This window comes from Nestor notabilis, unplaced genomic scaffold (assembly GCF_000696875.1).
Source record: "Nestor notabilis isolate BGI_N333 unplaced genomic scaffold, ASM69687v1 scaffold15083, whole genome shotgun sequence".
Taxonomy (NCBI): Eukaryota; Metazoa; Chordata; class Aves; order Psittaciformes; family Psittacidae; genus Nestor; species Nestor notabilis.
Genome location: NW_009922561.1, coordinates 9,515 through 21,261, shown reverse-complemented (window position 1 = coordinate 21,261; position 11,747 = coordinate 9,515). Strand labels below are relative to the sequence as shown.

Below are 11,747 nucleotides of genomic sequence, written 5' to 3'. Positions count from 1 at the left end.
ACCCGTGGGTAGCCGAGGCCTCAGTGCCAGGGGTTAGTGGTGGCCTTGGCACTGCTGGGAATGGTTGGACTTGATGATCCTAAAGGTCTTTTCCAACCCAGTTGATTCCATGAGTCGCATTACTTAGGCCACTTACTGTCACAATGACACAAGCTGAGCAAGTACCATGACATCCTGCATGGCCCTTCCTATCGGGGAAAGATATGCAAAACCCACTTACTGCTAATTTTAAGAGTTATTCCTCTTTACTTGGCACTCATTAGACCGCATCTGGATACTGCGTTCAGTCTGGGGCCTCAAGCACAAGAAACATGGTGATAAAATTCAGTGGGTCTGGCAAAGAGCCACCAAAACAGTCAGGGAGCTGGAACACGCACCTTGTGAGGGGCAGCAGGGGGAGCAGGACTGCCCAGCCTGGAGAAGAGATGGCTTTGGGGAACCTGACAGCAGCCTGCTCCTACCTGCATGGAGGTGATTGAGAAGACAGAGCCAGGCTCCTTTTGCAGGGGCACAGCAGGAGGAGGAGAGAAATGGTTGCAACAGGAAAGAGGGGAATGCTCCAGGTTGACAAAAGAGAAAAGGTTTCACCATGCTGACAGCCAGGCACTGGAACTGGAGAAAACTCCATCCTCAGAGGTTTTTGAGACCCAACTGGACAAAGCCCTGAGTAACCTGGTTCTGAATTCATTGTTAACTCTTCTTCGGGGCTGAACTAAAGATCTCCTGAAGTCCCTGAATTATGCTATGAAAATATCACACAAGAAACAAAGAATTCTTGAAATGCTTTTTAAAAAACTACAGAGAAAGAGACAAACTTTCACAATTCATCACCTGAAATGGCAAAAATCCTGCCTAAAACCCCTGTATCAATATGCACGTATTTGCCATAAGCAACAATGTTCCATTACTCAGCCAAGTGGCACACTGACTCCCAACAGTTGCTTTGGAAGCTGGTGAAATTCAGCACCTGCCTTCTTTGATGTGGCACTTCCAGCAGTTGGAATATTTGAAGGTTTTTACTGGACTAATTCACTCTCCAGTAGATCTACCAAGCTGGGCAGTGTGTGTGGCACAAGTGATGTCAAGCTAAAGCCCACCACAAAGAGTTTGAGCTGCAAGAACATTCCCAATAAAGGCATGCAAGAACACAACATTTAGTTTCCTCTCCCCTTCCCATTTGCTCTTCACCCTGTTAAGTCCATCAGCATGGCACCAACAAGCCAGCCTGGTGCATACAGAGGTATATAGCAAACACAAACCCAAACACATACACACGCACAAAGAGAAGAGGCAAAGCATAAAGAAGCATGCACAAAGCAAGGACAAACGTGCAAGCCTCTCTATTTGTGGTATCTGAACTCAATTAGGTGGAGAGAGATGCAGATAAAAACCATGCCAAGTTACCTTCAATGGAATAAGAATAATGTGCTGGGCTGGGCTGGCTTGTGGTTAACCCTGTAGTGCAGGTAAGAACACTGTGCTGACTTGTAGATGCAGTCTGAATTAAACCACTTTCAGGTTTCATACCTGGCCACAGTGCACCTGAATCAGATAAATTGGACCAGTTACAAACAGATATGCTGGCACCAAAGAGCATGCTGCGACCTCAGATGCAGATTTCTGCTCATCACAAAAGCAAGTAACAAATCACACATGAGAAATGTTGAATTTCTGACTGTCAGGCTGTGCATGGGTTAGAGCTGCTGACAAAACTGCCTGGAAAAGAGAAAATTAGAAGCACCAAAAAGACCAATTTCCAAAGCTTGATACTAAAAATCTGGTAGTGTCACAGGAGGATGAACTGCTCATCAGTGTAAGGGACCTGCTGATCCCTCTGAGGGGCACAGCCCTGCAAAGGACCTCAGCTTTACATAGTGCAGCTGGAGTTTGTATCTATCAAGGTTGAGGTCAACGCTTCAACTACTTCACTGGGCTTTAGGCTGAGCATGTTAAAATAAGCCACAAGTCAGTAATTTTCAGAGCCTGACAACAGCAAAAATAGAGCTTAAAACAAGGGGATGAAAAACCCAAACATCGAAATGTTTCATCCAAATTTCCTGCCATTCTGGAAGCCTTTGTAACAACATGGGGCAGAGCACAGAGCCAGCAAACCAATGTAATTCCTCTGTTCAGGGCACACATCAGTGCCGTGGGTTCAGCTCAGGTGCCGTGTTAGGGTCTAGTCTATTGCACTGACAGGGTGAAACCAATGTCCCACCGAAGCAGCTCAGCTCAGGTCTGGTTCTTCAGGGCTCCTCAGGCTTTTGTTTAAGTGTTTCCAGACCTAGAGTCAAAGTCAAAGGCATTTCTCCCTGGTCCTGGTTAGAAAGAAGGAATCGGTTGAGAGGATCTATGTAAAAACAAGCAGGAGTGTGCAAAGCAGAGGGACAAAGGACGTGTGGAGCTAGACACAAAGTTCAGGGCCCAGCAGAAAGACCACCCTCCTCCTTAAAACCCCTCAAAAACCAGCACCAAGACTGTGAAAGCCACCTGCAGCCTTTCACACCGTGTAGCAGGATAAGCCTCAGGCTATGAGCTCTGTGTCTTACCCAGAAGAGACAGGAGATGCTCTGGAGCTGGGCAAGTGCAGCTTACTCCATGCTGCTGCTTTGTCAGAATGAAACTCTTCAATGGCTCTGTGATTTATTTACATACCTGACCTCAAACTGTCACCTATGAGTCAAATTAGGTCATTCACCTATCTGTACAGTACACCAGGGGTTCGATTCTTCAAAATTGTCTTCATTGCTGTTTCAAACCTCTAGAACCATATTAGCAAACAAAAGGGAAGGGCTGATTTAAGAAAGGTTGTAGATGTATTGCAGAAACTCCAGAATAAAACATATGGGAAAAGGAGAGTGGGAATAGCTGTATTTGTTTAGTCTGGAAAGGGAGTGCCACGATCTCCAAATAGGTGAGGAGTTTTTAGAGGGAACAGCAACTAACAGTTCCTTTCAGTGTAAGATAGATGGGCAAGGAGCTGACAGTAACATAAGGAGAGGGTCACAGCACACACAGAAGTGCCTGACAATGAAACACAAACCAACTCTACTGCTGTAGGACGGTTATCACATGAGGAGTTAACAACAGGTCAGACACACACATCAGAGGTGCTTGCAGGGGTGGTTGGGTGTGAGAGCAGGAGCTGACTCAGGTTGTGTGGTAAAGCATCTTTCAGCCCCTGTTTTCCATGACTGCCTCTGTCATCTCTCAGGTTCTACTTCCAAACAGCAAGGCACACTCCTGGCCTAGTGGCACACATCTGTCCCTCTCCTCCTGCAAGACAGTAATAAGCCAGCACAGTCTTGAGGATGACAGAGAGGAAGGCAAGGGGGGAATGAGACCCCTCCATGTGCAATGGCAGCAGCAGGACACATCTGTGTACGTGGAAAGCCCCCAGAGGACAGCCTTGTAGTTTCTTAAGTTAATGCAAACCATCACATCCACATTGTTTCTACCACCAGCATACAGCCACACATACTCAGCTTGTATGTCACTACTCTCATTTAACTGCTTCTTGAATAAAATCTCTCCAGACCACGAGTATGTCCCATGCAGAACAATGCACTAAATATCATCCAAAAAGTATCACAAGGAGAGGTGACAAATGGGCAAGAACATAGGTCATCTCTTCTCTGAAAGCAGCATTGTGACCTGAGTGTTCTCAAGACTACATCTGTCAGCTTGCTTGAATTTCATACTTCAAATACACCTGCTTTGTTCCAGCTACATAATCCATGATGCCTCATTTTTTGGCATAGAAACAAACACACAGTAGAAAGTCATGCAAACCTCTGGAACAGGCCCTTCTGTGCTGGTAAAGCATCTGACCAGGCTGGCCAAGTCCCCATTTGCTCATGGAGATTGTGAGCAGGAACAAATTGTGTCATTCCCTCTGCACTGTGCATGCTTAAGTCCTCTACCCTCCACTTGTCCACCTCACCACACCAGGTCCAGCTTCTCGGTATGAGCAAGCAGGTACCACTCCAGTATGATTTCCATTATTGGTAAGATGACTTCTAACATTTTCCTAACACTTAAATTCAGACTGAAAATTCAGATATTTAATAAGAGACCTCAACATCCCTACCAAGACCTTTCAGTAACTAGTCACATTTCAGAAGATGTTTAACAGACGAAAGTTCCTATGTAGTCAACAGAAATGCTGATCTCTTGCCCTGGTCTTCAGGAGAATTTCTCCTGTTACATTCAGAGTATAACACTAAGCAGGGAAGCAACCCTGAATTCCAAACCCTTGGGATAAACCAACCCAAACACCCCCCCACCAAACATCACACACACACAAAACACTAACAAACCTCCCCACATCCTTCCTACTCCCCTAATTTCAGAATTAAGTCTAAAACACCTTTTCAAACATCTTGGCCTAACACTTCAAGGGAGCATTCCACATATTTACACATATTTGCCTTAAAAAAACCCAACCCCACAACACAGTAACACACCTGAGCACTTCCAAAGCAGCCCCAGTGCACTGTTCACAGCAAATTATCAATAAACACCAAATAAATGCAATAAAGAAAACCACCAGTCACTGTTCAGATACAGCTGAGAGAGTGCAACAAGGCACTGAAACCAAAGTGCAGGCACCCAGGGAACAGCAGGATGTTCCAGCAACCATAACATGGGGTTGGGCACAGTTTGTAGAATCCCAACCTGGTTTGGGCTGGAAGGGACCTTAAAGCTCATCCAGTTCCAACCCCCTGCCACGGGCAGGGACACCTTCCACTAGAGCAGGTTGCTCCAAGCCCCTGTGTCCAACCTGGCTTTGAACACTGCCAGGTAGCAGACCATCGTGGCAACACCCAGTGCTACAATAAGACAAAAAGATGAGGAAGACAGTGTTTAGGAGGACAGCAGGTTGTCACCTGCACTGGTAACTGAAGACTGGAGTATGGATACAGCACCAGGCTTCTCCACACTGGTTCAGCTTTCAGGGCAAAGCTCTCTTGAAGGAATGAAGGGAGCTCAGAAAACACATCAGGCAGAGAACCTTGGCTCCCCAGGACATGTAACACAAAGTCAACTATGTCCTCACCCCCTAGAAATCCCACGTCCATGGCAGCTGGTAGAACCTTCCCAGCAGGGACTGAGCATCTCATGACAGCATCCTTTTACACTTCAAGGCACTAAGATTTTAGCACTGCAGATAAATCTGCCAGAGGCTCTGTTCATTCAGTTCTAGAGCGTGACCACAAGCCCTGAGACAGACACTTGCGGCTCCCCCACAGCCATGCTGCTCATGACAGCACCCAGGTGCTCTCCCATGTTACCTGCATGAAAGGGGATGTTACCCCCTGCCCCCATCAGTGCTCTGCCACCATACAGTTTTGAGAGCATGATACAATATTTACACATGAAACCAAGCAGGACAACATTAAAAACAAAAAGAGAAGTTAAAAAGTTGATTTTTGATAATCAGTTACAGAATTTCATACATAAGGGGGCATAATCGTGTGCTTGCTTTATCCCCAGTGCCTGACACTTTAATATAGAGTGTACGAGGAAAGCCCAGGCAGCTCCTGTCACTAACCCATCCAGAAGTTAAGCTATTTTTCTGTCTGCACTACTGATCCTCAGCTCCCTTTATACTCCATGGAGAAAGATGGTCATTATCTTCTAAAACATACCAGCACCCCAGAGGTTTGTGTCTCTGTCCACGCACTATAAAGGAAGCACAGGGTGAACAGCTCAAACCCCCTCGCCCAACTTTATCTGCTCACTTACAGCAGGACTCACCCTTCAAGCATTTGCCAAAGCTGGAGAAGCTATTAAAGGGCTCAAGTACTAGAGCAATTTAAGCAAACTTATTTGCCCAGCAAACTTGGAGACTTTTTAGCATGAAATCTGTATTTGGTGGCAGATGAAGTAACAAAAAAGTCTTAATCCTGGTCAACAAAAAGGAAAGGAAAGAAGTCTTTGAGAAGTTACTTCTTACCAAAAGGAGGTAGTCCGTAGGTTTGAGTGGTCTGGGGGTAGATGGTGTAGGGCTGAGACTGCTGTAGTGCTTGGTACTGAGGCTGACCAGGGTAAGGGCTCATGGTTTCCGATACAGGTACAGAAAGGATATGTGCATATGGCCTTATGAAACAGAAGGAACAAAAGTTAAAAAGAACTATTTACATGATGCATGTCTCAGCCTAAAAACCAGAAGATACATAAAAAAATGCTTCAGAAAGCAGAAACAATACACACCGACATGTGCTTTGGTGTAATAACCCACTTGTGTTTCCCAGGACACACTCTTGGGTTTATATAGTGCCTGGTTCTTGCTGTGACACCAGGGGAAACTCTTCCCATCACAATGCCAGAGCACCAGTGCTTACTCCAGGGCTAAGGGGAAGAACAAACTCCCCATTGCAACAGGCAAGAGCAATGAGCTTCACTTATCATGCTTCACCACACAAAATCCTAAAGCTAATGCAATATAGTAGCATGTGTCAAAACTACTGAGCACACAAAGAGACCATACAGAAGCCAGCATGGGCAATTAAGGCCTCCTGTGCTACAATGGGAAGAACTACGAAGATCTCCAAAGGGGGTGAATGATGAGAAAACCCTACATTCCCCTTAATTTATGTCCAGTTTGTTTGTTCCCCAAATATTATGGGCATTATTCAACAAGTTGTGTTGTTAATTACTTGAAGGGGCTCATTTAACCTTGTGATCATAAAACAACAGCCACTGAACCCAGAGAGTGACTTGTGTCAGCTTCAGTGTCCGCAGCCACGAGCATCTGTTGCCAGCAGATATGAAAGTGTGATTTACAGCACCCCAGAAATGCTTCAGAAAGAGAGAAGAGTTACAGAATTCAGTAAAGATTGTTTGACTTACTTTGCAGAATACATTTGTGAGGTATAATCATTTGATGACCTTGGGATATAATCAGTGCATGTCATAACTGAAAAAAGAAATGGTTTGTGTCATCACAATAGTGGTTTCAAAGCCCAACAAATAAAGCCAATGGAATATCAGCAGGCACAGTACATTTTAACCAAGACAAAAGGATTTACAAAGGTTTCTTAGTGAATATCTTGAATATTTGAACATCTGTTTCAAAGCAAGTCTCAGAAAACACACTGTTAAACCAGCACAAGATGTTTCTATTGCCAGTTCACAGCAGGTGGATGAGTCAGTCAATACCATTTCTCCCTTTGTAACAGTGCTTTTCTATTTACTAGTTGCTACCATCATCTTTTGCAACTGCCATGAGAAAACTTAGATTTCAGTCCTGCCCAAAGCTTGTGTTTCCTGAAGCAAAGCAACGAGGCCAGTAGAAGAAAAGAGCAAAGACAGTGGGACCAGAAGCACTCTGGAAGATACTTACTCTCATTGGACATGGGAAGGTTTGAACCAAGGCTTGAAGATTCAGGTTTCTCATCGCTGACTTCTGCGTTGCTCACATGACTGCCAGGACAAAGAAAGGTTAATCAAGAGCATTACGAACTCTTAAATCAATGTCCTTGGGCATCATAACCCAAGATTCGGCCTTCCTAACCGAGGCAAACTGGCTCTTAGCAGAAACCAGCTCTGCACTCTACTGTTTCACACAGAGATCTCAAGAGAGAGATCTGCAGCTCTAATTAGACACTAAACTGTATTGGATTTGCATTGCAAGGTTTGGTAGTGGGGGGCTGTAGCGGTGCTCTGAAGCTGGGAATACACTGAAGCAGAATCGACACCATTCACTCCAGCATGTTCAGACCTGCCTGTGCTGCCCCCAGCTCCTCTGCAGCCAACAGAGAGAAAAAATCCTCCTAGGACATGGTTCATCTCACCTCCTACCAGCTTCAGACTTTTGCCTCAGAGCTCATCTCAGTCTCCCCTCTGGCAGGTTAAAGCCATTTCCTCTTGTCCTGTCCCTACAGTCCCTTGTCCAAAGCCCCTCTCCAGGCTTCCTGTAGGCTCCTTTAGGTACTGGAAGACTTTATAAGTTCTCCCTTGAGCCTTCTCTTCTCCAGGCTTTAATATCCCACGTCTACCCCTGCATGAATGGCACACACAGTGTTTCCTCCTTACTCACATTGGGATACCAGAGGCTCCAAAAAGATACTGTTCTTTCTGCTACTACACAGTATTTGCTACTACTCACAGGAACAGAACAAACCCTAATACAGCTATTCTCAGTATATGTAATAATAGTGATAAATTCCTAAATATGATTTACATCAGAAAGCACCTACTGAGACTAAAAATAGTGCTACAGAATGGCTTTAAATAGAAGAGGCTATTGATTTGAGAGGGTTTAACTTCTCCAATCAGTAACCCACAGAGCTCTGCTGAGAATCATACCACAGATACTGTTAAAATATCCTGATTCTCACCAGAATCAATGCATGTTGTGTGCAGAACATGACAGTCCCATCAGATTCTGTGAAAAACAGGATGCTTGATGATTCAATTAAAACTCTTTGTAGCCACTTTTATCAAGGTGGATACGAAAGGGTCAGTTTATTATAATGGGGAACTTAATCTCAAAGTTACATTGAATACAGAATTGACTCCTATTTGCCCTGAAAAAGAGAACAGCATGCAAGCTTCTACAATGGAAGCTTCTAATGATATAAGAACAGCAATAACAGTGCCACACTAAATCAAACTCAAATTACATACCTCAAGCTTTGTTCTCTGGATTCCTGCATCTTGGCTTTTTTCACCTGTGAAGACACAAAGGTTGAGAAACAAGTGAGGAGAGCTGTCCTTGAGAGCTGTGCAGCAGATCCCCACTGCTTACAGCAGGAGTTCCCAGCAGTGCTTAAACATAAAAAGCCTTGCACTGAACTTGTACAGTATCAAGACTGGGCTACAAGCCTGGCAGGGTTTTGCAAAGCTGACTTCAGTTTGCTCTTGGTCTTTCACTAGGAAAATTCACTTGGTTTAGGAACGGTTTCACTACAAAAAAAAACCCAAAGGTTGTTCTTTTTACTTCTTCCTGCGAGAATGTGCCACTATACTCAAGATACCACCTCACTTACTAGTTGTGATCAACAGAGCCTTACAGTCTGCCTCAGAACAACTGATTGGCACAAGATAGTTAAAAGGAATTAGCAAGAAGATCTTCATCTGAAAATTACAGCAGAATCTGCTTACCGAGGACACTTGCATGTACTGAACATTAGCTGCACCCTGTCTCTCATGCCAGTTTTCATCATGTAAGGATGCAATTACATGGTATTTCCTTTTTTAATACACACATTTCATTCATTTTTAAATCCTACAAGTATCTGGAGTTCAAGTGATCTGGTTTTGCTGATTTGCTCCAAATTTTGTGCATACTGACTCAGGCCCATAACCTGTGCCACACAATACTTTGAATAACTGGAAATTTCCATTTCATTCAATGCCATTACAATGTAATTTCTAACTGGTTAACAGAAGAATATCAAACTCGCATTAAAAAAGCATCAGAATCTTTTCAGTGAGGATGTTGCCCACTTGCCCTCAGTGTTTTGCTCTGGTTTGTGTGCATTTGAACAGGTCTTCAAAATGAAAATCAGCTTCACTCTTGTGGTAATGTGACAACTTCTTGTTGAGTTTGCACCAAGTTTAATTTGGGACTATTACATTAATACAAACTTTTTTGTTTCATTCCTAGGCTGTCATGTTTTAGACACACAAATTTAACTTCCTATCATACTGTATTAATAAAGGCTCTACAAAGCTTCTGTGGGGTGATGTTATCAGTTACTGATAACATGGCCAGGATCACAAAGAGGTAAGGTGTCTGGACAGCAGTTTCTAGCCTAAGACACACTTGCCTACCCAAACACACTGTTAAATAAAGAACGGAATAAAATGCTTTCCCCCTGTGGAGATGATGGATCACGGGATCTTTTCAAGGTCTCAAGCCCAAGACTTTGAGTCAATTACAGACTAATCACACTGAAACATGCTGCTTCTGTCATTGAAATAGTGCATTTTCATTTCTTTACAACAAGCTTGAAACAGTGTGGTTTTTTGAGCATAACAAGTAATTATTGGACATAGTAACATTACAGAGTTTAAGCATACATAACTATTCCTTTTCTTACTATTGCCTGTATAATTGGAGTAAATTAAGTGTACAACATATTTTACTAAAAGCAAAATGATTTTTCACCTCTAGATAAATATACTCAGAATAAGCCTTGTTTTCTATTCTTAATCACAATAACTCTATACTGAAATTGGGAGATCACCAATGTTCATTTGTAGCCTTTTCAAATGTACTTACTGGTTGTTCGGGTAAGTCTTGAGGCTCTTCCATGGATATTACTATTTTAATGCCTCAATGAGTCGAATCGTGTGTTCTTGGCAGTCTTCAAAGCCTGTCAAAAAAAGGTGTTCATAGCTTTATGTACTTTTTTGGGGGGCTTATCATTTAGGCTATCAGAGAACACTAATTGTTACATATTCCACCCACCAGCTTTCCAAACTCATGTTGCCATCTCCCAAATAAAAGACAAAATTCATATATGGAAAGATTTCATAAACAAGGGATTTAGCTTTAAGCTTCCAAGAGCCAGATTTTTTACGCACGTGGCACATTTCTACATCATTTACTTGTACCACACTGACTCCAGAAGCTAAAGTATCAATCAGACATGTGCCCCGTGATTTGAAAGACACTTTAAATGATCAAGTCTGGTCTAGTAGGTCAGTAAACAGTGTGATTCAATCTAACCTGTTTTAATTTAGAACATTTATATAACGAACAAAAAAAAAAAAAACCAGGACAAGCCTCTACACCTAAATGCATTCAGATGCAGGAGTGCTCATTGCCAAAGTCACCGAGCAAGGTGGCTGCTTCAGGTGCACCTTTCAGAAAGGGTAATACTGAATAATAATAATGGGTATTTATAAAATCATTTTTATGTTGAAGCTAAGTAAGCCAGTAGTGTTGAGCAGAGAGATCTTACATCCTAACACCAAAGAGCTGCTATCGCCCGTGTTTTAAAACCAGGGAAGGGGAATTTTGAAGATTACTTTTACAACCAGATTCATTTCTGCAGTTTGCTAGGGAAAAGAGAAAGGTCCCTGTCCTCCACTGCTTCCCCCTCACCCAACCAGTGCCCACCAACAGTGGGACCCCGCTGCTCCCCTTTCACCCTCTCATTCTTGAGCTAGTTGATCAAAACCAACCCTAATGTCTTCAGCCAAGCTCCATCTCCACTGCACCAAAGGCCAGCAGGAGCCTCCTCTCCCAGCCCAGCAGAGCTGGCTCTTCCACATGCACACGTGTACACCACAGAACAGAGAGGACAACTTCAGTGGGTTACAGAAGAAATCACAGAATCATAGAACAGTTTGGGTTGGAAGGGACCTTAAAGATCATCCAGTTCCAACCCCCTGTTTGGAAATCAATCATTCTGTATGGGGAGAAGATCAGCAGAGGATCTATCCATAACGCAGAGGCCAGGGGGTTGATTGTAGAGTACTTCCCACAATCTTCTTACGAGTTACTGACTGAAATTCTGAGGTCTTAACAGAGAAGCAACAAGGGGGACACCCTGAAAAACACTTTGTTGTTTGTAAGAAATTACATACAGTGACTTTTTTTGCTGAAGTCCAACCTATTCCTGCCTCCACAGTCACGGAAGCTTGACTGTAAACGCAGAGGCTCTTTACCTCCTTCCTCTCTGTCTTTCTGTTTTCCCAACCTGTCCGGAGCATTCACCTTCACATCATGAAATTGTCCCCATGCAAAGTGACTGAAGACCTCTCTGGTACCCTGAAAGCACTTGCTC

General features: G+C 43.6%; 1 protein-coding gene across 2 annotated transcripts in view; it reads right to left on the bottom strand.

Annotated features, from left to right (window-relative positions):
- EYA3 (EYA transcriptional coactivator and phosphatase 3) overlaps window positions 1-10,267 on the bottom strand; it is a 22,062-nt gene extending 11,795 nt beyond the window's left edge. Inside the window, exons 1-6 of one of the 2 annotated variants that reach the window (XM_010011702.1) lie at window positions 10,235-10,267; window positions 8,635-8,678; window positions 7,349-7,428; window positions 6,856-6,922; window positions 5,960-6,102; window positions 1,405-1,542 (exon numbers count right to left, since the gene is read on the bottom strand). In XM_010011702.1, coding sequence (XP_010010004.1) covers window positions 1,405-1,542; window positions 5,960-6,102; window positions 6,856-6,922; window positions 7,349-7,428; window positions 8,635-8,678; window positions 10,235-10,267 — 505 coding nt within the window. The remainder of the gene's footprint in view (window positions 1-1,404; window positions 1,543-5,959; window positions 6,103-6,855; window positions 6,923-7,348; window positions 7,429-8,634; window positions 8,679-10,234) is intronic. The other variant, XM_010011703.1, reaches the window with a different exon arrangement.
- Between the last annotated feature and the right edge of the window lie 1,480 nt (window positions 10,268-11,747).